This window comes from Mixophyes fleayi, chromosome 4, assembly GCF_038048845.1.
Source record: "Mixophyes fleayi isolate aMixFle1 chromosome 4, aMixFle1.hap1, whole genome shotgun sequence".
NCBI classification, from domain to species: Eukaryota; Metazoa; Chordata; class Amphibia; order Anura; family Limnodynastidae; genus Mixophyes; species Mixophyes fleayi.
The window spans coordinates 27,414,882-27,442,779 of NC_134405.1; the positions used below are offsets into that span (position 1 = coordinate 27,414,882).

Below are 27,898 nucleotides of genomic sequence, written 5' to 3' on the forward strand. Positions count from 1 at the left end.
GAATTTTCTGATTAGATATCCATAGTTGTCTTTTTATGGTCTTGTAATGGATAATCCCAATTGATTAGTGTGTTGATATTTATCATTTACAGTAATATACTTTATTATATTTGTAATATATTTTACTTTGTAGTATTAAAACTATAATAAAAATACACAAAATACAAATATTACACTATGCTTTCCTTGGTTGTTTCCCCGTGTCCATAACAAAACACAGGATGATAATATGTGCTGGCTTGTAACTGAGATGTGTCTTGTCCCTTAGTGTGGACATATGTAAGATAACATAAGGTCCACCTCATTCCTGATGACTGGTGGACCTGGGTGGATGCCGTCAGGAAGATAGTGGCAGGATGTCATGTCCCAGGCATCCAGGATAGTGACAGCCATTCCATTGAAGACTGCCCTCAGTAAGATGTCCAACTGAAGAGACAACCAGTCACTGTTATAAATTAACTTAGGACCCGTATTAGCTGTTTTTATTATCACAGTGGTCTGAGGGCTGCGGAAAAGTAAAGATGCAATTGCCTGACGGATCTGGTCCAACCTTTTTAAGTAGACCCTCACAGGGTAGGTGGTGAAGTGAGCCCAAAGGTTGAACATAACAACAGTATGAGGCCCACCACCAATCCCAGCCAAATCAGCCGACTCATAATGCAGATTAGAAATCATTGCCTTGAATGTCCTCATGGGAAGTCCATGGAACCTCCATCGGAGGACCAGACCAGCATTAGCATCAACTGCAAGCAGAGGTCCGGAATTGTTTTTAACATGCAAGTCTATCCTCTTGAGACCTATAAAGAAAACAAAATAAAACATTTAATGTAATCTGAGCATTATAGCCCATCAAATTATAAATCCACCAGTGTTTTCCATTTCATGTTCACAAACTGTGGAATTTTTTACCACAGAAGGTGGTGATGGCAATTTCATCAGTTTAATATAAAACAGATTAGATATCTTTCTACAACAAATAGAATATGTGCAGGGTTGGGTTTGCCTACCATGGTACTGTGCAAAGCACTGGTGGGCCCCACTGCCGGATGGCCCGCTTTATTTCCCATTGTTTGTCCTGTGTGGTAAGTCGGGAGGAAATACGTATCACTGCCCCAGTCATCTGAGAGATAGTTCTTTCCTTCTGACACCGTGCGAGAAGTAAAGAAGAATTACTCAGGTGAGGTGATCGGGACAGTGATTGTCCCCCCACCCCTCTTAGTTGCTAGCCATGCCTTTCAGGCTACTGGCTACACCCACAATGGACACTGCAATACAGCGGTACATCCACTGATTCACAGGGGCTACCATTGCAATCCCAGTTCACCCTTCATGTCCCAGTCTGATAGTATATATGTAACTATGATTAGTAGAGGACATTATCGGGGTGGGGGGGTTCAGAAGAATTGTGATTTTTCAGCATTAACTCTGTTATAATCTTTTCACTGGCAACAAATTCTTACCCTTCCCTATCTTTCTGGAGTATGAATCTTCACCCTGTGTTTTCATTGGTTTCCCTGGGTCCTCTAATTTCCTCTCATACTCCAAAAGACATGCTGATAGGTTAATTGGCTACTAACAAAAATTAATCCTATTAATATGTGTGTGTGGGGTAGAGTGTATACATGGTAATCTCCACTGGGCCAGGGACTGATGTAAATGTCGGAGTGTTGCATATTATGTAGGTGCTATATAAACAGTTGCTAATAATAATAATCATTAATAATAATTTAAAGTGGCATTGAGTGATAAGCTCAAAAAAACTATATTTTGCATTAAGGTTTATCTAGCTAGTATTCTTTGAAGGCATGCAATACTGATTTGAAACAACAGGTGGAGCTTTAAAATAAAACTGCACTGCACATGCAACCATGGATATATTCTTACAGATTACATTGTGAGCTGTATGGAGCTGTTGATAATTAGTTGCACAAGAGTATTCCTTTTTTCATCACTTAATGTATCATCATCATTTATTTATATAGTGCCAGTAATTCTGCAGCACTGTACAGAGAACTCACTCACATCAGTCCCTGCCCCAATAGAGCTTACAAAATTCCTTAATACACACAGACTAGGGTCAATTTAATAGCAGCCAATTAACCTACTAGTATGTTTTTGGAATGTGGGAGGAAACCGGAGCACCCGGAGGAAACCCATGCAAACGCAGGCACAACATACAAACTGTTAGGCAAAAGTGCTAACCACTAAGCCACTGTGCTGACTATTATTCATTTTCTCAACATCATTATACTATAAATTAATTAATGAATTTATTATTTTGAGATTTATATATTTAAGGGGGTCTAAGAAATGCTGTTTGTTCCAAGCCTTGAAACATAGAAGGGGGATCTCTAACACAAGCCTTTTTTACACAAACAATGACATGCTTTGAGAGACTTAGATACAAGTGTAGTGGATGGTGCCTAGGACTTTTAGAACATTTGTTCTCAACTTCCCCCCCTCCCCTTCCCCCATGTTTGTTATAGTCATTGTACTTGCGTTACAAGGCATGATATACATGGAGGGCGGTATAGGGAGTGCTTGACGGCACTTCTTTGTTTAAACAAATAATGATTTGCAGAGGGTCATGAAATTAAATACATCTCACCTACAGTGCAGTGTGTGATACAATAGCTAAAAAAATGGACATCTTGCAACCTCCCCAAAACCTCAGCAACTCTCTTTAGCTAGACAAGGCTAGAATCACTTGCTAACTCTCCAAACCTTCATAAGCATGACATCACATTTTACTTTATATATCTTGAAAGGTCAATTTTATTGCTACAAAACCATTATTTATTAAAAATTCTGCTTGGTGGACGGTAGAATGTATGAGAACGTGTTTTTCTCTGCCTTGTGCAGAGGGGACGTTGTCAGAATTGGAGGATACTTAAAACAGGAGAACACATTTGTACACGCAGAATGACTCAAAATTCTGATGCTGCATATATATGATTGCTCTCATTTGTATGTTTTTTCCTAGCCGGGTGTTTATTTTTCAACTAGTTTCTGTGTCACTCCACTAACCATCTCCTCTGCTGTCTATTCTTGAAGCCATGTAATAAGATGGCTGCCTGTTTTTCAACTAATCCAATATAAAATTCTTGTACTAACATACAAGGCCATCAACAAAATTTGCACCAACATACATATCCTCACTTGTCTCAAAATATCTCCCAACTCGACACCTCTGTTCTGCACAAGATCTGCGTCTCCCTTCCACTCTCATCACTTCCTCCCATTCTTGGTTACAGGACACCCACTTTATGGATTTCACTCCCTCACACCACAAGACTTCCCTCTAGTCTTCAAAACTTGAAGCGTTCTCTGAAAACCCACCTCTTCAGTAAAGCTTATAATATTCCTTTACCACCATCTAAATCTTCGCAACCCTCTGAACAACATAGTTGTGTGACTTAGCATACAGCCCACTAAATACTTTATAATCTTTGCATTCTAGCTGTACAAATATTCAACATGATGTAGCACTTATCCTTGTGCATCAATACATTTTCCCACAGATTGTAAGCTTGCGAGCAGGGCCCTCTTACCTCTCTGTCTATATCTATTACCCAGTATTGTTTAATTACTGTTTTTCCCAATTGTAAAGCGTTACGGACTGTCATGACTTGATTTCTCGTGACAAATTTGGATCTGAAAATGAGGCTAAACTTAGTTTCCGGTAAAATGTTAGATCTTACGAGTTTTGGATCAACTTCTTCTATATATATATATAGCCCTCCCTTCTGTTCTCTGCTGCCATTTTAGAAGTGATAGTATGTGGGTAGGATGTTTGCTGCAATTCTGTTCTATAGAGTTGATTGTAGAGGGTTGAACATGGTGAAAGAGACAATGAATATTGACATAACTGTGGTTTTACTGCACAAAACTTAACAGTTTATTTACAGATCAGCCTGCTGGAATTGTGTGCTGATAAATTGCGTGTGAGATAGTGAAGAATAGACAAGCAGCGGCTACTGGTAATAATAGTATATTAGCAAACTAATTAGAAGTGGACAAAAAATATTCTTTCTTATTTTTAAAATCAAAGTTTTTCAATCTGAAGGCAGTTTTTCAAGAGTTAGTTATCAGTGACATCTGGACCATTTAGTGGTGAAAAAACACTAAGCTATTTGACTGTGAATAGCACAACCCCCGAAAAAATATATTTCTTGCTTTTAAAATCCCAAGTGTTTCAATCTAAAAGCAAATGTGTGAGCAGCAATATCACATCAGTACTAGCAAGCAGGCAATAGACAGGATGCTATGAATTACCAGGTATTGTGTGCTAGCACCACTTTACTGTAGGGATGAGGAGTATCATGATGATGCTACAGGCGCTGCTGCTGAACACAATACACCAACACAGTCGACTGTCACGGTCATGTAGCCTTTGTTTGACCTGTACCACTTGTCCACATATTCGTAGTTAAATGGACAGTAGGTACAACGGCATTTTTTAGCGACTGAACTACTTTTTGTTTAATCTGCAGGTAAAGCTGAGGAATTGATGTTTGGGAGAAATGGAATAGAGATAGAATTTCATAACGTGGACACATGATCTCAACTAGTCTGATAAAACCTGATGTATTAATGACAGAAATTGGACTCACATCCAATGCTAACATAGCTGTCATGACTTGTGATTCACTGTGTAAAAAGATGCTGGCTATCCTATCTGCAAATGCTTCCTTCACAGACAATTGTCATTTAAAACTATGCTTGCTCTTTTTGGTCCCCTTCTGTATAGCAGTATCACCCCAGCCAGGGCCATCTTAACAACATTATGGGCCCCCGGGCAAAGCAGTGCACCGGGGCCCCTAGATATAGATATATATATAGATGTATACAGATATAGATATATAGAGATAGAGATAGATGTACTTGCTCAGTGACCCTTGTAGGTTTTTTTTGCAGGTTTTTTTCTTTTGCAGGATTATTCTCATTAAGAGCCGTGCCTATGGGGCCCCCTTGCCCGTGGGGCCCCTGGGCAGCTGCCCATTGTGCCCAATGGATAAGATGGCCCTGACCCCAGCAACATTTGTAGTGTGCAAGGCTGTCTCTTGGGAATCATGGATTGTATTAGGGGAGTAAGTTTACATTTGCAAATTGTTTGCTGGACTATGTACTAATAGTGAGGAGGTTGATGATGAAACTGTAGATGGTGAAGATTGCATGAGGTGTCTGTTTATTCAGCTGCTAGCTGACGCTGGGCTGCTTGTTACTATACATGAATTTCTACCTTTCGATAAACTACTTGAACGAACTTGCTGCAAATGACAAAGCTGGGAGATTGTAAGCTTGCGCTCAGGGCCTTCTTCATCTTTGGCTGTCATCCTCATATTTCCAAAGGTATGCGGTTGACGCCAGCCATTCATTTGGTCAACATTCAGAAATTCACATGGTCGACAGTTCACAATGCTCGTGTCAACAGTATTATTAGATTGCCAATTAAAACGTTGACAGCACTATTCGTTCGACAATTCAAATGTAAACAGCATTATTAGGTCTACAATTCAAATGTAGGTTGGTAGATATGGTTAGGGTTATGGTTAGGATTACAGATATGGTTAGGATTAGGGATGTGGTTACGGTTAGGGATAGGGTTAGGTATACTTTTGTCAACCTAATAATACTGTGAGCGTTTCAATTGTTGACCTAATAAAATTGTTTAAGTCATTATTATCGACTTTCCAACCCTGTCTATAGTCTGGTGTTGACCATGTAAATGTCTATCATGTACCTGTCGAACATATGTATCACACACTTTTCAAATCGTTTTGAAATTTTGGAAGGAGGCTGCCTATACTTATAGTGTCAGAATCTACTTGAAGTAGCTCCAGGATAATGTGGAACGCATGCTTTCACAAGCTCTTCCATTGCCTCACTGCTCTTCTGTTTGTTAGAGTAGTCTTTAGATTTTATTTTCCATAAGCGGAGATGGGATATATAGAGATGAGCGGGCTCGGATATCTGAAATCCGAGCCCACCCGAACGTTGCCGATCCGAGCCGGATCCGAGACAGATCCGGGTATTCCCGCCAATTGCAAAACTAAAACCGAGGCATAATCCCGCTGTCGGATCTCGCAATACTCGTATTCTATAAATTCCCCGCTAGCCGCCGCCATCTTCACTCGGGCATTGATCAGGGTAGAGGGAGGTTGTGTTAGGTGGTCCTCTGTCCTGCTATATCTCGTGCTGTGCTGTGCTGTGCTGTTCAGTTCTGTGCTGTGCTGTGCTGTTCAGTTCTGTGCTGTGCTGTGCTGTGCTGTGCTGTGTTCTGCTCAGTCCAGTGGTGCTGTGTCCTGTGCTCTGTCCTTCTGAGTTCAGTGGTGGTGCTGGGTCCTGTGCTGTGTCCTGTTCAGTCCAGTGGTGCTGTGTCCTGTGCTCTGTCCTTCTAAGGGCATTGTTATTTCCCCATTATTCCCAAGTTATAAAAAAAATTAAAAAAAGTTTTAAAAAAAAATAATTATAAAAAAATAAATTAAAAAAAAATATCCAAAAACAATCCTGCAGTATAAGTCCATTGGTACTGCAATATTACAAAGTTCACTGATTCTGCAGTATAATTCCAGTGGTACTGCTATATTACAAAGTTTACTGATTCAGCAGTATAAGTCCAGTGGTACTGCTATATTACAAAGTTCACTGATTCAGCAGTATAAGTCCAGTGGTACTGCTATATTACAAAGTTCACTGATTCAGCAGTATAAGTCCAGTGGTACTGCAATATTACAAAGTTCACTGATTCAGCAGTATAAGTCCAGTGGTACTGCTATATTACAAAGTTCACTGATTCAGCAGTATAAGTCCAGTGGTACTGCAATATTACAAAGTTCACTGATTCTGCAGTATAAGTCCATTGGTACTGCTATATTACAAAGTTCACTGAATCAGCAGTATAATTCCAGTGGTACTGCTATATTACAAAGTTCACTGATTCAGCAGTATAAGTCCAGTGGTACTGCTATATTACAAAGTTCACTGATTCAGCAGTATAAGTCCAGTGGTACTGCAATATTACAAAGTTCACTGATTCAGCAGTACAAGTCCAGTGGTACTGCAATATTACAAAGTTCACTGATTCCGCAATATAAGTCCAGTGGTACTGCTATATTACAAAGTTCACTGATTCAGCAGTATAAGTCCAGTGGTACTGCAATATTACAAAGTTCACTGATTCTGCATTATAAGTCCATTGGTACTGCTATATTACAAAGTTCACTGATTCAGCAGTATAATTCCAGTGGTACTCTCCTGTGCCGCATATAATTTTTAAAGCCTTTGCCGAGTGTGTGTGGCTTAGGGGTACGCTCTCTTGTGCTACATATAATGGAAAACAAAAATTTGGAGGATAAAGTAGGGAAAGATCAAGACCCACTTCCTCCTAATGCTGAAGCTGCTGCCACTAGTCATGACATAGACGATGAAATGCCATCAACGTCGTCTGGCAAGCCCGATGCCCAATCTCCTAGTACAGGGCATGTAAAATCCAAAAAGCCCAAGTTCTCAAAAAGTAGCAAAAAGAGAAACTTAAAATCATCTGAGAAGAAACATAAAGTTGGCAATATGCCATTTACGACACGTAGTGGCAAGGAACGGCTTAGGCCCTGGCCCGTGTTCATGACTAGTGGTCCAGCTTCACCCAAGGATCTAAGCCCTCCTCCTCCCCCCCCTACAAAAAATTTAAGAGAGTTATGCTGTCAGCAACAACAACAAAACAGCAAAGAACTCTGCCTTCTAAACAGATGACATCACAAATCCCCAAGGCGAGTCCAATGGTGTTGGTGGTTGTGAAGCCTGACCTTCCCATCACTGTACAGGAAGAGGTGACTCCATCCAGCATTTGCAGCACACCCTCTGCATATGTTGGAAGGATCACCCACAGTGTAGATCTAGATTTGGATAATCAAGGTGTCAATGATGTACACCGGGAGGAGGCTATTGATGTAGCTGGCGCTGTGGAGGAACTTGATGATGAGGATGGTGATGTGGTTATTGTAAATGAGGCACCAGGGGGGGAAACAGCTGATGTCCATGGGATGAAAAAGCTCATTGTCATGCCTGGTCAGAAGACCAAAAAATGCACCTCTTTGGTCTGGAGTTAATTTTATCGAAATCCGGACAACCAATGTATGGCCATATGTAGCTTATGTAAAGCTCAAATAAGCAGGGGTGAGGATCTTGCCCACCTAGGAACATCCTCCCTTATACGTCACCTGAATAACCTTCATAGTTCAGTGGTTAGTTCAGGAACTGGGCCTAGGACCGTCATCAGTACAGGGACACCTAAATCCCTTGGTCCTGTTAGATACACACCACCAACACCCTCCTCGTCAACTTCCTCCTCGATCTCCACCAGATTTAGTACTGCAGGCCATGTCACCAGCCAGACTGAGTCCTCTTCTATACGGGATTCATCCGAGGAATCCTGCAGCGGTACGCTTACTAATGCCACTGCTGCTGTTGCTGCTGTTAGTCGGTCATCTTCCCAGAGGGGAAGTCGTAAGACCGCTACGTCTTTCAAAAAACAATTGACCATCCAACAGTCGTTTGCCATGACCATAAAATACGATAGTAGTCACCGTATTGCAAAGCGTATAACTATGGCTGTAACTGCTATGTTGGTGTTAGACGTGCGCCCGGTGTCCGCCATCAATGGAGTAGGATTTAGAGGGTTGATGGAGGTATTGTGTCCCCGGTACCAAATCCCATCGAGATTCCACTTCACTAGGCAGGCGATACCAAAGATGTACAGAGAAGTACGAGCAAGTGTCCTCAGTGCTCTTAAAAATGTGGTTGTACCCACTGTCCACTTAACCACGGACATGTGGACAAGTGGTTCTAGGCAAACGAAGGACTACATGACTGTGACAGCCCACTGGGTAGATGCATCCCCTTCCGCAGCAACAGCAGCAGCTGCATCAGTAGCAGCATCTACACAATGTCTGCTTGTGCCAAAGCAGGCAACATTGTGTATTACAGGCTTTAATAAGAGGCACAACGCTGACAACCTATTAGAGAAAATGAGGGAAATTATTTCGCAGTGGCTTACCCCACTTAGACTGTCCTGGGGATTTGTGGTGTCAGACAACGCCAGTAACATTGTGCGGGCATTGCATATGGGCAATTTCCAGCACGTCCCATGTTTTGCACACACCGTTAATTTGGTGGTGCAGCATTACCTCAAGAGTGACAGGGGTGTGCAGGAGATGCTTGCGGTGGCCCGCAAAATTGCTGGACACTTTCGGCATTCTGCCAGTGCCTACCGCAGGCTCGAGGCACATCAAAAAAGCCTGAACCTGCCCTGCCATCACCTCAAACAAGAGGTTGTGATGCGCTGGAACTCCACCCTCTATATGCTGCAGAGGATGGAGAAGCAGCAATTCAGGCCTACACCGCCACCTACGACATAAGCAAAGGAGTGGGGATGCGCCTGAGTCAAGCGCAGTGGAGACTGATTTCCGTGTTGTGCAAGGTTCTCCATCCGTTTGAACTTGCCACACGAGAAGTCAGTTCCGACACTGCCAGCTTGAGTCAGGTGATTCCCCTGATCAGGCTGTTGCAGAAGCAGCTGGAGAAAGTGAGGGAGGAGCTGGTAAAATATTGCGATTCCACCAAGCTTGTAGCTCTTGTGGATAAAGCCCTTCGTACACTTTGCCAGGATCCGAGGGTGGTCACTATTTTAAAGTCAGAGGAATACATTCTGGCCACCGTTCTCGATCCTTGGTTTAAAGCGTATGTTTTGTCTCTGTTTCCGGCGGACAAAAGTCTGCAGCGGTGCAAAGCCCTGCTGGTCAGGAGATTGTCCTCTGAAGAGGACCGTGCAATGCCAACAGCTCCACCCTCATTTTCTTCCACATCTGTGGCTGCAAAGAAAAAGCTCAGTTTTCCTAAAAGAGCCGCTGGCGGGGATGCTAATAACATCTGGTCCAGACTGAAGGACCTGCCAACCATTGCAGACATGTCTACTGTTGCTGCATTGGATGCTGTCACAATAGAAAAAATGGTGGAGGATTATTTTGCTGACACCATCTAAATAGACATGTCAAACAGTCCATATTGTTACTGGCAGGAAAAAAAGGCAGTTTGGAAGCCCCTGTACAAACTGGCTCTATTTTACCTGAGTTGTCCCCCCTCCAGTGTGTACTCGGAAAGAGTTTTTAGTGCAGCGGGGAACCTGGTCAGTGAGCGGCAAAGGAGGTTGCTTCCTCAGAACGTTGAAAAAATGATGTTCATAAAAATGAATTATCAATTCCTCAATCAAGTACAGCACTGCCCTCCAGATAGTACAGAGGGACCTGTGGTCGTGGAGTCCAGCGGGGACGAATTGATAATGTGTGAGGAGGAGGAAGTGCACACTGTAAGGGGAGAGGAATCAGAGGTTGAGGATGAGGACGACATCTTGCCTCAGTAGAGCCTGTTTAGTTTGTACAGGGAGAGATGAATAGCTTTTTTGGTGTGGGGGCCCAAACAAACCAATCATTTCAGCCACAGCTGTTTGGTAGGCCCTGTTGCTGAATTGATTGGTTTGTTAAAGTGTGCATGTCCTATTTCAACAACATAAGGGTGGATGGGAGGGCCCAAGGACAATTCCATCTTGCAACTCTTTTATTTCTTTGCCAGCTCTTTTTGTGGGGGTCCAAACAAACCAATCATTTCAGGCACAGTTTGGTAGGCCCTTTCGCTGAAATGATTGGTTTGTTAAAGTGTGCATGTCCTATTTCAACAACATAAGGGTGGGTGGGAGGGCCCAAGGACAATTCCATCTTGCAACTCTTTTTTTGCTATTATGTGACCATTCAACAGTCGTTTGCCATGAGCACAAAGTAAAACAAAATTAAAACAAATTCAACAAATTAAGCCAAAAGTAAAATGCCCTGTCATAATCAAAAACAAGAGGTATTGATGTGCTAGAACTACTGTAGTGTTTATAAGTTATAAACACTACACTTGAAAGCTTGAGCCTTTAAATGAAAAAGTCACTCTTCATTGCACGAATATTTGAAACAGGGACAGTTTTTTGGTTAACAAAGTCAACAAATAACACTTCGACCCTGTCTGTCTTTCACATACTTGATGGGATCTCAATGATGAATGCTATGTACCATGGTCGTCTAAAACAAGAGGTATTGACGTGCTTGAACTACTTTAGTGTTTATACATTATAAACACTACACTTGAAAGCTTGAGCCTTTAATAGAAAAAGTCACTCTTCATTGCACGAATATTTGCAACAGGGACAGTTTTTTGGTTAACAAAGTCAACAAATAACACTTCGATGCTGTCTGTCTTTCACATACTTGATGGGATCTCAATGATGAATGCTCTGTACCATGGTCGTCTAAAACAAGAGTTATTGACGTGCTATAACTACTGTAGTTTTTATAAATTAAAAACACTACACTTGAAAATTGGAGGAGGTATTGTGGCCCCGGTACCAAATTGGGTACCGGGGCCACTCCACTATGCAGTCCAGATAGAGGCGTATCAGATATTAAACAACGTTGACTGTTGCTGCCAAATCATAAATCAATGAAAATGACCTGTCATCGTCAAAAACAAGAGGTATTGACACGCTCGAACTACACCCTGTATATGCTGCAGAGGATGTAGGAGCAGGCAGTGGAATTCAGACCATTTAAAGGCGGAGGTATTGTGGCCCCGGTACCAAATTGTGTACTGGGACCACTGCACTATGCAGTCCAGAAAGCTACCTCGGTGAAACGTTTTGGACTAAAAACAATATTGTGAGGTGTGAGGTGTGAGGTGTTCAGAATAGACTGGGAATTAGTGGAAATGATTGTTATTGAATGTTATTGAGGTTAATAATAGCGTATGAGTGAAAATAAACCCAAAAACTTGATTTTAACACTTTTTATGTTTTTTTCAAAATAAATCCGAATCCAAAACCTTAAATCCGAACCAAAACCTTTCGTCAGGTGTTTTGCAAAACAAATCCAAACCCAAAACCTCAAGCAAATCCGAATCCAAAACACAAAACACGAGACACTAATAGGGACCAGAATCATTAAGAAGCGTAAATGTTATATTTTGCGTAAAATTGCTCTGCACAAGCCCAGAACATGAACATACATCAGTGAACGCAGCAACATCCAATTCATCTTTGAGCAGAATGGGGCGGGAAGGGGTAGCAATATACGGTAAAGACGTTTCCAACGAGATACGTGTGATTCAAGCTCCAGCGCACACAGATGTACACAGTTTATTGCATATTAGGTTTGCACCTGCTCGTCTACATCACAGCTGACAGTGAAAATCGTAAAAACTGATTGCACCATATTAAAAAATTACAGCATATATGTTTCTTGAATGGAATGCTAGCTAGGCATACATTTTAAATCTCTAAAATGTTTTTATCTGAAAATACTCAGTAATCTTGAAGACCATGTGCTACAAGAGGCTGGCTAGGTTGCAGTATAAGCCCAAAGGATTTGGGAGTTTTATTTTACATTTAAATTAACAAGTGCTAAAAATGCAAGTGTATATTTCTAAACAAATTCCATATTTCTGTTGTTGCTGGGTGTGTTTATAGTTCTTTCAACAAAACATGAGTCATTTAAACTCTTTGTGGATGTTTTGTGATCTGCAGTTTACCTTTAGGGGATAGTGGTGTGGATAATGAGGGGGGGGGGGGGAGGGCTCTCGTCAGTGTCTATGCGGCCAATGCCCTGTATCAACTGATCATCTATGCAGGCCAATGCCGTGGCTCCACAACTTATCCTTAAAGTGAATTTTAGAATCCTACCAGCTATTTCAATAACTAAAGGTCACATAAACTTCACATACTCAGTGTACAGTAAGTATCATCCTAATAATGATACAATATGCAGATCAAACAGTGGTATGGAATACTGCCAAACTGATAAGTATTATAATGTAATATCTTGCTACGTTCGTATATAGTTTCATGCTATAGATACATTTGAAGTTTTGTCAGTATAATCCAATTAACAAAATGTTGTGATCGAAAGTCATGTGGGCTTTATCCACTTCTTATTGGATGTTGTACACTTCAATTATGTTCATATATAGTCTCTCATACTCCATAAAAGCATCCACATGTAATAATAGAGAAACGTATGTATCACCATCTAGGCATGTATATGCAATAAAGAAATAGTAGCTACTTATGCTGTAGTTTATTGCAAGATGCTTCCAGCCTCTCTGCCCCTTTTGGGCTCTGATCTAAACTTGGTGCATCCACTGCTCCCGGATAATTGTTAGAATTAGCTTTGGAAAACTCTCTGCCTCTCTAATCCCAAGTGGCTGGAAATTGCACCCTCTGCATCCGCTCCTTCTGTTCAATCTTTGTTGGTCAACAAAGGTTATATACTAATAGCATAAAACTACCTAGCCTTAGGTCTTAAGAAAGGGGTCAAAATAAGACTGACAATGGGTTGGGTACGGATTTCCATCGACGATAAATCCAACATTCTTCAGACCTACAAAAAAAAAAATTATTGCAGAAAAGACTAAGACAATAAAAACAGACTTACCTGAAATCCGAAGATCCAGATGTCCGATGGCACCGGCAGTCTGACAGGCAGTGATTCCGAATGGACAGCGCATCAGCACTTCAGTCTGACGTCTGTGCGAGTTAGATGAATGTTCATTTAAAGCAGTCTGGACCCCGCAGACTAAGTGTTAGAAAGGATTATACATTGTACATGGGTGCATACTTACCTCACCCCCTTAACAGCGATAATGCTGTCGGCATGCTCAATGACGTCATCAGCTGCAGCCGCCTTATTGCTTCATCGTCATTGGCTGCTGTCGGGGTGAAGAGGAGTCGTCATCGGCCAGGGTCGGGAACCAGCTCCTTCGGAATAGTCTCACGTCAGGGTGAGTCTTGTTGTTCTTCTCGGCATCGATATGCCATACCATACCCGTCTCTGGGGGCTCGTGCAAAGCACTCTTGGCTGGAGACAGTCCGGACTGGGCACACGACTTGGAAGGAGGCTCGGACTGGATAGCACTGGGAGAAGCCTCAGAGCTGACAGCACTGGGAGACGCCTGAGTGTACAGCACTGTGAGAAGCCTCAGAGAGGACAGCACCAAGTGTTAACTGGGGATGAACCGTATTGAGTGGCAAGTCGGCCTGAACCGTATTGAGTGGCAACTTGGACTGGACTGTACTAGGTAAACTTTTGTACCAGAGCCCCCTCTGGTACAAAAGTTTCAGTAGTGGAGACAGAGGCTGGCACCTCAGAGCTGGAGGCAGAGGCTGGCATCTCAGAGCTGGAAGCAGAGGCTGGCATCTCAGAGCTGGAGGCAGAGGCTGGAACCTTGGAACAGGAGGCTGGAAGTGGCACCTCAGGACAGGAGGCTGGAACTGGCATCACATTACATGTGGTTGAAGGTAGTGGATTAGACCTCGACATTGAGCAAGACAGATTGAAATGTAGAAACGGGAAGTGATGTGTAAAAAAATTCAGAATAAGGAGGAGAGTAAACTGAAGACAGCTCTGTAGGCTGTCGTGGTCTGCCGAGTGGACAGTCTTATAAGAAATGCACATCACTGGCACAGTAGAGGTATAGTTTATTAGTTCTTCTCCGCCATCGCTCCTCTTCGGTCAGGTGGGGGCGTGGAGCACCTGTGAACCTAAAGTTTGTTACACAGTGTTTCTTAGTTAATTGAAATTTTGTAGAAACATTGTTAAGAGGTGCGGTTTGCACTGATTCAGCAGCAGACAAAATTGGTTGAGGCACAAAATTTGGCTGTTTCCTGGGTGGACCTATTTCTGGCCAAACATATCTTCATTGCAAGATACAATCTCTGGAGGATGCACTGTAGTAATGACTTTATCCCTGGGAGAAGGATTTGTCACTGCAGTGCTGGTATTGGAGCAAGAAATACTAGGAACGGAGACGGGAAGGTGTTTAAGTACCTTAATTAACAAAGAAGAGACCTGAGAAATTTTAGAGCAGAGTTGGAGAATGTCCACTTGAAGCATCTGGAAGAGTGGAATTTCAGAAGAAAAGATAGCCATGGTCTCTGGACTCTGAATTGAATTCTGAGTAAATAAACCAACACCCTGGAATCCTCAACAAATGTGGAAAGCATGCAACGGCAGGCTAGATTTTATGGCCAGTTCATACTGTCAGAATTTGCTATATAAAAACCACTCAGAAAATGCAAGTGGAACAAAGTGGTTTAATAAAGATTAAACACGGGTTACACAAGTAAGTGATGCAATAAATGGTAAGGCATGAAAAGTCAGCAGTGTATGACTGTTATAGCAAGGAAATTACACACAGGGTGCAATAGTCTGCGGTCCGATACACAGGAGATACTGGAGACAGGATGCAATGGTCTGCGAAGCATTACCACTAGACAGTGGAGATGACACACAGGATAAACGAGTCTGCGGACCGATACACAGGAGAAACTGGAAACAAGATGAGATGGTCTGCGAGGCGTTACCACTAGACAGTGAAGATGACACACAGGATGCAATAGTCTGTAGGTGCTGTCATAACAAAGCCGAGTCAGGGGTCACAGGAAGAGATGCCAAAACGGAGGGACGAGCACAGGTCAAAACCAGGAAGTCAAGCAAGGATAATTTACAGGAGGACCAGCAGAGGTGGCAATGGCTGCTGAGACAGGTAGGTTTATATAGGCCAAGGACAGGTGCTAAACATCCTGGAGTAATACCACAGGGGCCACTTTGGTGGAACAGTGGTACTGCAGGCTGGATACCTATAAAGGCAAAATTCCAACATAGCTCCTGCAGACAGCAGCTGCAGGAGGCAGATCGTGACAATATGTATGTGTAATAGAACCCGCATTTTCTGTCATAATTGCGCACACTATCTTCTTTTTCTATTTCTGGGTATGCTCGTTACATTACCATACGCATTTACACTCTCCCTCTTATGTTACACCTACTTCAGTCCTCTAAACCTAATTTACTGTATCACACAGATTTCTATATATAATACCTCATGTATCAATACATATAAATTCATAACCACAGTGCAGATATATGTACCAACCATCCACTTAACCTCTCACCTCTTATGGTTCTCCCCTGACCCCTTTCTCGCTCCCCGTTGCTTCACTGGCTCCCTTTTGTGCCTGACTTTATTTACCCTCCCTTAGGATGTAAGTTCGAATGAGCAGGGCCCTCTTCCCTCCTGTCTCCCTACCTGTTCTTCTGCTCCGTCTCTACTGTATCTGCCTGCCTGGAGTTTCTGAAGTACTGGTACTTTGTGTTTATTGTTCTGTACTGTTTTACCCTGTATAGTCTACTGTTTGTATCATGTACGGCGCTGCGGATACCTTGTGGAGCCTTACAAATAAATGATAATAATAAAATAATAATATGAAATATTATCTCTACTTGTACAATAATACAATTATATAATTTCAATAACATAATCTTACATACAATGCATATAATAGGTGACATTCTGTGTGTAGGTACAATATCTTTTAATGTCTTGCTAATTATGAATATGTGCCTGCGCGTATGTGTGTGTCTATCTCAGAATTCATTACAATTCACATATTGACTGCATTATCTCCATCTTAATCCTAATTGCACTATAGATCTATATATCACTATTGCAGTACAAATACTCATATTGAAACTTCTTCTTACAATGCAAACTCACCACCCAATATGGCTGACCTAACACCAGGCTTTGTTACAAACACATGATGGCATAATGTGGCTCAAAGGCCTAATTTACTAACAATGCGATACATCTTTATCTAGCATTGCTCACTAATTTCCCTTTGGTCTCGGGGATGTCAGCAAACTTCTCAGCAACATTCCCTAAATTCAATTCAAACTATGTGCAACGAAAGAAGTCTTTTCATCTTATCACACATCTGTTTAACTAGTAGACATTACACACGTGGGGGGGGGGGGGGATGGGGGGTGAAAACCAGCAAGGCAGATTACAAAATTATAGGCACAGTGAAATACAATGTATTTCAATATATACACTTAAACTCACTTATTCTTAAACTAACATCTCATTTAACTTATAACTTCCTAAAAGGAATCGCAGGCGCAGCAATAGCGCCGAAGAGGAATAAGGGAGGATGGTGATTAGGCGGCCCGATGCAAGTGACACGAAGAAAGGGGGGGGTGCAGACAACAAAGTCTATCCTGTTACAGCTGAGCAGTGTAGGTAACCACTCAGGGAAAGGAGGGGGCAGGGGGCGAGACAAGAGGCAGGACAAGGTGAGAGTAGTTAAAGGAGAAGGGGAAGGAAGCTTATTATACATAGTTTTTTTCAGTGAGGCCTATGCGGAGGAGGCAGGGAGCCAATCCCACGCCCCATGGAGAAGAATTAAAAGTAAGAAGTAAGTTTTGTTTATTGAATAATCTAGTCTAATATCAATAATTTTGTTTTGCAGCATAAAAGTGTAGGCCTCGGTAAACCTTTCTCTAATAAATATGTCTTTGCCTAGAAAAAATGTCACCATTCAACAGGTGTCTGACATCATGGGCCTAATAAGTGTTTGCTGTCAAGAAATCAATCCCACAAATGTGCTTCCAAAATGTAGTCATCTGGCTACTACTGTGTACAGAATAAGATGAACCTTTGCAGAGATTTCCACTTAATGTAGCACCTCTAAACTCTGCTGAGCTAGAAAAGATATGTGAACAAACTACACCAATAGAGCTAAGATATGTTTACAAAAAGTTATAAAATTATTGCGGCGATTCCGGGTTTAATGTAACCCTCTGTGCAGCACAGTTGGCCTACCCGGTACTCATGCAAGTTTCAAAATTACCCAGGCAAATATCCAAAATAAAATAAACACGTTTATTTAACAACATGGTAGCACCAAGCAGCAATAAACATATTTAAATACAACCTGCAACAAATAACAGTAAAGTCGTCTGGCACAGACAACACACAGAGTATAATGAAAACACCTCACCAGTATCCTAGCCTCTCAGAGGGACTGCTGTCTATCCATCCAAGCTTTTCCCCCTCTCTCCTTTGAGGCTACCAACAAGGCAGTGGTCTTGAGTCACTGTCAATCCGCTTTTGGCAGCCACACAGTTGCCCAAGACCTGGAGAGGTAGATCAGGGCAAAGGCAGTTCTCCAAAGACCGATTGTCTCTTTCCTGTCAGGGCAAGGGCCGAGGCCTCAACACCAGTCTGACTTCAGCTATCACTGGGTAGTGAAGGCCCAGTTGCTGCTGTGGGGTACATTCATACAGGACTGGTGGACAATAATACTTTTGCCTAGGCTGAAACCATGGACTCAGGCACGGCGCTCCCATTAGGCAACCTTAGGCCGTTGCCTAGGGCGCCGGGACCTGCAGGGCGCCGCTGACTAGATTTTCTAATCTAGTCAGCGGTTCAGCAGCTCGGGAACGTAGTGCAGCGGCGGCGGGGTGCCGCCGCTGTTTTTCAATGTCTGTGGCGCATCTCACACATGATCACTGACTGACGTCAATGATCATTTGATAGTCTGTCCGGCGGCGCCTCTGATGTTGTTCCCGACGTCCCCCTCCCCTCCCCTGTCAGCATGCAGCTAGAGGAAGAAAAGGTAAGAAAAAAATCTATTTTTTTTTTATTTAGTGTGTTCGGGAGGGGTGCAGGCACGGGGGGCGCGGTGGCGAAATTTTGCCTAGGGCGCCGCAAACCCTAGCACCGGCCCTGCATGGACTAGTCTGCAAGATAAGAAAACCATGCTGGCAGACATTTTAACTACTTACAAATAGAATATATATAAGTTTAAATATGACTGACAAGATAGTCCAAATTTGAGAAATGAGGTTCAGACTGATTAAGGTAATATCAATACCTCGTTTCACCACAATTCCGATTGAAATTTTTTTTGCTAGGTTTTGCGAAGTTTAGCATATAATTTTGATTATGAAAATAGCTATTTTGTTTAAAAATAATTATGTGTGTGTTTTATTTTTAAAAGCAAATGTGTATTAATGTACATTTACAAAGGTATAAGGTATGTTGTATATACTTTTTTCATATCAGGCAATATCATACAAACAGCACACGTATTACATCATACAAAGAGTTAATAAGCAGGGTTAGTATGATAATAATTATTATAATAAAACATAAGTAAGGAAGGAATTGCGCCCCTGTGTGTTCCTCAGTCAGTAGGCAACACAAATTCATGTCGTACACAAATGTACATCTTCCGATGAATTAAAAGAGGGCCAAGTAAAAACATACTGCCAGGTGCATCAGCTTTTAAATCACATAAGTGACTTTCCTTTCTTCTTAGTGCCGCATCCCGGCTGTTGCTATGACAGACTGGACATCTCTTCGGTTAGCAGAGCAACGGCTGGGATGCTGTGTTAATCAGCTCCACATCCCGGCAAGTGTGGACAGCCGGACGTGTGCGCATTGATTAACATGTGGCTCTGAATATTCTGCTTACTATCGACTCTTGACCTTTGGACTGTTCCTGGTACTGTATCCTGTATTCCAGCTATCCTTCACCTCCGTGTTATGGTCACCTTTGATAAACTTTTACTATGCTAGAGTGAAGTCCAGGGGGCATCCGAGCACTTTTGAACGCTACCAAATCTACGGGAAAGGTGGCAGCTGAAGACCTCTATCCATCTGTTCTAAAACTTTATCTTTTTAGCCTTAATACCTATATACACTTGAACATGAACATGGATGTGCGTATGCCCGATGTACGTTCATTGTTTAAAAAAAGCACGTTACGCTTGTTTTGCATATCTTGATAAATCATGCCCTAGGACTATTTGTTATTATCACATTAGGTGTGTAATTTATATTGAATATATTACACTAGATACATTTTTCTGGGCTTTTTTATGTTTGTTGTTGGAAATATTAACACAAGCAGACACAATGTTTCAATATATTTTCTGGAAGACGGAGAGAGAACACGGTTGTTTTAGGACATTGAAAACTACACTCATGTAAATTGTAATATCATATAAATATGGTTGGATCACTTATGCTCTTCTACGTTCCTTTATGTACTGATTGTTTTTGGTATGGTAGCACTATTAAATAGAAGAAGAGCAGCACTGGAAGGGTATCGTATTAATAGTGGTATGTGTTAAGCGTTCATTCTTTCAACCAACTATGATGACTTCATGCAAACTAAAGTGCCTGTTATACTTTGCTGTGCCTCAAAAACAATAAAGACTTTATGAAAGATCTGTTCAAGTTTGAATACCGTTCCATTTTCTAGCAGCAAACACATAGATAATTAGAGGTCTCTACATAGAATAATGGGCACCAAACATTGTCAGTGAATTTTTGTAGGAAAACAAAGTGAAAATCTTACTTGGAATGAATACATCCAAATATTCAAACCATTGGCGAAGAGTGGAGTCTCCAAACATGTGGATGTCTTTCCCTTTGAGACAGGCAAGAGCATCTGATGACTGAGTAAAATGTCGCCCCAAACATGTAAGGGATGTCCACACATCACCATAATAGAAGCCAGACGGTTGTCTAGACTTCTGGCCAGGTCTGCAGACCGAGAGATTGGAGGTAAGTTCTGCAAGAGAGAGGGCTAAGTGAGAATGAGAGAGTAATAAAGTTCTACTTAGTATAATAGGTCAACCAACACCCTCGCCATTTGTGCTATCCTGTTGCAGTTCAAATTCACGTATACAGAGACCATTAACAAGGGCACTAATAAAACACCTCCAGACTACTAAACTGTATGGGTTGCTCCCATGGAAATCTCACCATTTCTGAAATGAGTCTGCCTCCCAAAAACATTTTGTACATGTACCATCACAAGCAAGTGTTTCAGAAGCCAAAGGCTCCAATGCAATTTCTGTAAGGACAGATAGTACAGGACAGAAAGAGTGTCACAGCATTGCATGAACAGCTTGCATTCCAGCATTGCTGTTCATTTCACAAGTTCGTTGGATTATTTTAGAGACATCTCTGAGGAAATCACAAGTTACTGTGGAGAAACGCGTCAGGTATGTTATTTTATTTTATAATTTGGAGGTACAAGTGCTCTTGTGCTCACTGTCTTGTTTTCATGGAACAAGAGAGAAAAATTTTGTTCCAACTATTTAAACTTGATTTCTGTGCCCTATCAAGATCAACTACTTATGCTATCATCATCATCATCACCATTTATTTATATAGCGCCACTGATTCCGCAGCGCTGTACAGAGAACTCACTCACATCAGACCCTGCCCCATTGGAGCTTACAGTCTAAATTCCCTAATACACACACACACACACACAGACAGACAGACTAAGGTCAATTTTGATAGCAGCCAATTAACCTATTAGTATGTTTTTGGAGTGTGGGAGGAAGCCGGAGCACCCAGAGGAAACCCACACAAACACGGGGAGAACACACAAACTCCACACAGATAAGGCCATGGTTGGGAATTGAACTCATGACCCCAGTGCTGTGAGGCAGAAGTGCTAACCACTTAGCCATGCTATGGACATCTGACTGAGGCTTTCACCATCTACCCTTTATTACCACCTACAGCCATACCACCCTGAACAAGCCTGATCTGAGTTTGATCCTAAATAGGAGACAATCTGTGGACTGCTAATTCCAGGTGCTCAGCTCATGCATACAATTGTAGAAGGGAATTATAGTTCCACATTTATTGGAAGTTATCATTTTATCCATGAGTTATAAGTTGTTATACAGCACTGATTAAGAGTTAACGGTATATTTGCTAAACTGCAAGTTTGAAAAAGTGGAGATGTTGCCTATAGCAACCAATCAGATTCTAGGGCCTGATTCATTAAGGATCTTAACTTAGGAAAACACACAAAATGCGCTTTGGCATTAAGAATATGAAAGCACACTTTGGGTTATAAAAAAGGAAGAGGATTTTCTTCGGCTGTCAATATGAAAAAAGATAAGTTATAGAGTGACTACAAGTCAATTGCCCTACCGTTAACTTACCCAATGAGCTGTTACCTGACATGACATTGATTTGAGGAACCTTGCCAGGGATAATCTGGTCAGTGACAGAGCTATGGGAAAGCAATGATTGAGTAAACAGATTTGAATGTGTCATATACATAATTAGAATTAACAGTAAAGTTTTAATTTAGGCCCCAACACTTCCAATTCTTTTCTCTAACACACCCATCTTGGGGACTATCAAGAAAAGGTGTTTTTTCTAATTGTCTCGGGTTGGAACATCTATTGATGACTCATCCATAATTTATTATTGTTCCAGTGTGTGCCTGATTCACTCCTGTCCCTAAAACACACATGACATGAAATAAGGATTGATAGCTATGTCTTATCCAAATTTTCTTGTTACTTTCCCTCTGTCACGTTTCTTGATGTCAAATAAAACTTTTAGATGGATTTTTCCACTTGGTATATGAAGTTTATTGCATGCTTTTATAAAAGTGTGGTGTTTGCATATTCTTATCAGATGGGTTCTGTAGACACCACCAGATATGCCTACATGTCCCCTGAGAGAGCTATTTTCATTTACGGCTATCAGTGTACCCAGTTATCAGGAGGCATCCAGAGATGTTGAGCAGACCATTGGCTAAAGTCTTTGTGAGATTTTCTATCCTAGCTGTCAACTATGTTGAGTCTCAAGTGCTGAACACCTGGAGAACCAATTTCAGCAAACAAAATACTCAGGGGTTAATTGAGGGATGGACCAGATGCTAAACAGAATTATCCTGTATTGCTAAACAAATGGATGTCCTTTGTTCTCTAGCTAGACTTCCCAGAGTACATCTCTGCAGGATACCTGCTGCCACCTGAGGAATTGGGAGAGGCATCATTGTCACCCTCCATTATGCAGGTACCTAATCTAGCAGGTAAGTGCTATCTGGGATCAGACTCCGAGTTCACACCACCGTTGAAACTGTATAATGCTTAAAAGGAAGCATTGACCATTCAGTCTTGGTTATACATGCTACTTTGGACAGGTTTACTAGGGGTTACGGCTCCTGTTGGACTGTTCTAGGAATGTTCCGAGGTTTGGATCTGCTAAACCTCCTCAGACTTTAATATTTTGTGTACCGAAAAAGCAGGAGGACATTGGCCTTAGTCCCTGCCTTGCTGGCAGAATAGTGGACGGTGTGGCTTTGAGACAATGATAGGGCTCCAGAATAACAGTGATTTTGGCCACTTTAGGTTAGGGTAGTATAGGGACAGACTAATGATTCAAAATATCAAAATAAACTCTTATTGCATCAGAACTTGGTGTATGGATCATTTCCTAGCACTTATTTGAATTTATAAATCTTGCACATGTAAATCAAGGAGATTTGTCGTTTCTCTTTTCTTGCCATTTTATATCAGATCAACCTGTTATTTGTTTAAGGTTTTAAGGAATTAAAGACTTTCTAATGGACAAAAATACTCACCGACTAAGCAGAGAATCCTCCAGTTGATTTGTCACTTTGCGGAATCCACCCATGGAATGATAAACCAAGGAGTCACACGGCAGCTTCCGTGGCCTCACACACTGCCACGTGTTACCAGAGACGGGGTCCTTGTATTTGCACACGTCCTTTCCCGCCAGTTCCAGGTTACACTCCATCATCTCACTGCTACTGTTAAATTGGAAATATCCATAGAAGTAGAGCTGGAAAACAGAACCATAAATTCACTACCAAGTGTGTGCCAAGTAATTCTGATTCCTGACATGGAAAATGTAATGGCGCCATTCTCATCCCTTACAATTTAATCATTATTAGATATGAAAACTAGGGAGAAATCAACAATTTAGAATGCATTTTGCTGTAGCCCAATGCCTGTTGCCTTAGACAGCTACCACATTATAAGCAGACCTCTGTTCTTTACACCCCAGTAACCTCATTATAGGCACAAAGCTGGTACTTACATACCATCCAACTCATTTTATTCATAATGCTGTTCTATACACATCAGTGATCTCATTATAAACACAACTTATTACTTACATACCGGGACCACATTATAAGCACACCCCTGTACTTTAGATAGCAGCAACCTCATTATAACCAGAACCCTATTCTTTATACACCAATGTACTCATTAAAACCACAACCCTGTTCTATATACACCAATGAAGTCATTATAGGCACATACCTGTTCTTTGCACAAAAGGGACCTAATTACAAAGACACCCCTGTTCTTTACTTACCGGAGGCCTCATTATTAGCACACTCCTGTTTTAACACACCAGGGACCCCATTATAAACACACCCCTATTTTTACACACCAGCAACCTCATTATAAGCACATACCTGTTCTTAACACACCAGAGTACAGAGAACACCTATGATAGAGCCAAAAAACATTGTAAGTGTGTAAATCATACTTCATACTCACCCAGAATGACTGGGAGACTCCCCCCTTCTCTTTCTTCTGAAGTGGGCAGGGCAGGTCCTTGGTGATTAGATTTGATGGTAACAGGATGTTTATAAAATAGTCATGTATTATGTAAGTAGAGGTGAGCCACAAACTCTTCACAGGCAATAAGGGGGCCCACAGTTCCAAAGACATCTCAGAGTCCAGTTCCATGACTCATTTAATGGAGTCTGCACCACCATGCCGGCCCCTCTCAACAGAGCAGGAAGTCCTTATCTGCTGGGTGCACTATTTGGCAGGAAAGCGTGTAAGGGATTAAAACTCTGAGCTCACCTTTATTAGCCTAAGCTTACCCTCTTGTTAAGTGGGATACCATTGTTCCATGGAAGAGGCAACTAGTCTTCTTTGAACCAAAAACACTATGGGTTTAATGGCATGTAGGATTGTGAAGGTACAGTCCTGGGTCAGCCCCTTTTAGACCAGCAACCAATACAGAGGGAACAATAGACACAGAGACCACATATAGCCCACCATGGGAACAAGGTGTCTGTAGAGGATTTGAAACAGAGAATCCTTTCCTGGGATCTGTTTTTCTACACTGATGTAATGCCTGTGGGGAACAACAGATGCACACAGATGTCCTACATTGTTCACGATGGATCGCCTACTGTCCTCCCAGACCCACCAAAACCACTTTCCACACCACTGTGGTCTAAAAGAGAGATGAAATCGGAAAATGTTACTCACCGAGAAAACAATCACCTCCTTTTGATAGCTATCTGCATGCTGACACAACACACCCCCACACAGTGCTAGCTCGATAGCTCTAATGTGCCTCCCACACTAGCGTCAGTTCTAACAAACAATAACAGCAAATCAAAGCAGTGCCTTGATCCTATCAAGAACCTTTGTGATCGCTAGCTGCACAACTATAACACTACTACTAATACTGGGTATAGTGCACTGCTCTAACTCACCCCACAGTGCCAAGGCACAAATCACAATTTGTTACTGGATACCAAAAGCCTACCATTAACAGGGGCCTACATTGGAAGAGACTTAAAAAGGTACACTGTTACATACATTACAATGCAGGGAATTACCATGCAATATCCTATGGTGAGCACCACACAAATTGTTACAGAGCTGCTATACCTTACAATGCAAAATACACCACAAAATGGCTGCATAAACCTACAATGGGGACACTATGGGAAATACTACCTAAGGTTACCGACTTAATGCCACTTTATCCACAGGCCTATAGTTTTACATGTCCACAGCCCTATAGCCTAAAACTCTGCCCCACAGGCCTCACTTTCGACTGTGCTCCACAAGCCTCACATCTGACTTTGCCCCACAGGCCTCATGAATGACTGTGCCCCACAGACCTATAGCCTGCCTGATGTCTCAGGCATCACGCCTGGAGACAAAGAGATGTCAACGTCTGACTTGCGCCCAAAGAAAATCCAACCGTTTTCCATTGTTAGCCAAGGCCTTCTGCCCACTATTTCCCCAATTAGCCACGGGCCTTGTGCCCAATCTATCTACGTGAGTTCTACTTACATGCTCCATGTAGGAAATCCGGCTTCTTCCCGGAATTTTTGGGTCATCCAGATCCAGCCTTTTCTCAGCTTCAGCGCTTCTTCTTTTTTTCTAGCAGGGGTGCTCCTAGCCGTTGCAAGGGCTCCGTGCCGCTGCGGTCTTCTTTTCTTGACCAAGCAGCTCCCTACTGGGACCATCGCACTGGACGTCCAACAACGTCCTTCTTCTTTCAGTTCCACCAACGAACTGCATTACATCGCCAGGCAAGATGGCTTAAATAACCACCGTTGCGCCGACATCATGGTGGTGAGCTTGGATTGGCTCACCTTTCCGGCCGCTGATTGGCGGACAGTGGGAAGTGAGCCCTGATTCATTCACTTGCCACCTGTTGCCGGTGCGAGACAGGGAATGAAAGTAAAGGAAAACTTACCACTGCTGGATCCCAGGACCAGGGAGTCATCATTGTGTCTTTCCTTCACTCTTCCTTTCTTCACCACCTTCATGGGCTCCATGGCCAGACACCCTCTCACACTGGGATGATGGCATCCCTCAAAGTACATGGTATTTGCACCTGCTCAGTAGTGTTTTAAACCAGTCTTTATCTTGCATTATTTGCACCTGCAGGTTGCAGACAGGTGCAGGTCCAATAATGTTAAAACAACATACTTTGAAGGAATAATAAACTGACACTAGCGGTAATCTTACTGATACCTATCTCTTATGTTAAGACAGATGAGTACATAAATAAGCATTTCACTGCACTTTTTTCCAGAGCTTGCCCAGATGTATCTGATGATTATTGTAATTTTCCCAGTATGGCATTCTACTCTATTTCAATATTTTGAATAGTATTTTTGCATTATTGTATATTTGCAGTGATTAATAATATATATGATTTTGGTCAAATGTATTTATACGATTTTTCAATGACCTGCTTGGTGTTCAGTCCCAATGACAGTCCCAATCTTCTCTCCCATCTCTGAAGCATCTCAAATTTCTGTTATGTGTTTATAGCATGTACCTCTTTTTATCTTGCACTGTCAAAAACAATCAATTTTGAACATAATAGTAGACTCCAATTTTTTAGGATTATTTAGAAAGTTGATGTCACTATTCTTGTCATGGTGAAACACAAAAAAGAATTTCAGGAGCACATACATAGTGGATAATGTCATTATTAGGAGTTAAAACTGGGAATATTTATTATAATGCATTATACAGTGTAAGGGTTTTACAAGCATAGGACTTTTCTCTGGGTTGAAACAACTATAACATGCATGAAACCCCCAGATATAGTGCAAAATTTATTTCAATGTGACAGGGGGACGTGGCAGCAGCCTGGCATATCTGGCCAATGTGGTTATCCTAGGATAGGATGAGAACATCAAGTGATTGGCTAACATTCTACCCTGGGATTGCCTCCTCAGCCAGTTATATCCTACTGACAAATATCCAGCCACATTGTGATAATGATTGACTTATTTAACTCTTGATGAGGTTATCATTATATGTAAGTAATATTGGTACACTAACAAAACACAAATACAATATAATAGTGATCGATAATGGTTACTGGATTGATAAGTGTTAGACTAGTCACAACTACTCTATATCACCTTTTCTGGATGGCTCTCCCTCTTCTTCTTCAAAACATCCACAGCTTCACTGGAGTGAATAAGTCTGATTTGTACCTCTGCTTTGCTCGGCCATGGGAGCAGTAATGTGGCCAAATAGCTTCCATTACCGAAGTCCTTTACATGTCCAGTCACTCCAGCCTTAAGTGCTCGAGAGTGCAGTTTGGCCCGGGAGTAATCTCCTCCATATTCCTTTGGTCGACCATTGTGATCCCGAGCTGTGATGACCACTTCCAATATCTCCCCAATCCTGTATGTGCCCAGTGCATCCAACAGACGGTAATCACAGCGTCTTGGGCTGGTAGAAGAACGATAATGTCTCACAGTGGATGGAGGTGCCGGCCAATCAAGCAATCTTAAAAGTTCTATGAATTTGGGATCAACAGTTGTGGTAGAGACAGACATGGTTTGAGGGACATTCGTGGGTCGTGTCTGCATCTTAGGGGAGGG

General features: G+C 42.0%; 1 protein-coding gene across 1 annotated transcript; it reads right to left on the reverse strand.

The window, feature by feature from the left end:
- Positions 1-264: 264 nt before the first annotated feature.
- Positions 265-27,898, reverse strand: LOC142149719 (NXPE family member 3-like). The gene is made up of 5 exons (XM_075205025.1): positions 27,431-27,898; positions 23,342-23,562; positions 21,921-21,976; positions 20,294-20,524; positions 265-797 (listed from the first exon to the last, which is right to left on the reverse strand). Exons 1-5 carry the CDS (start codon positions 27,884-27,886, stop codon positions 265-267), a joined length of 1,497 nt encoding a protein of 498 aa, XP_075061126.1. The 5' UTR covers positions 27,887-27,898.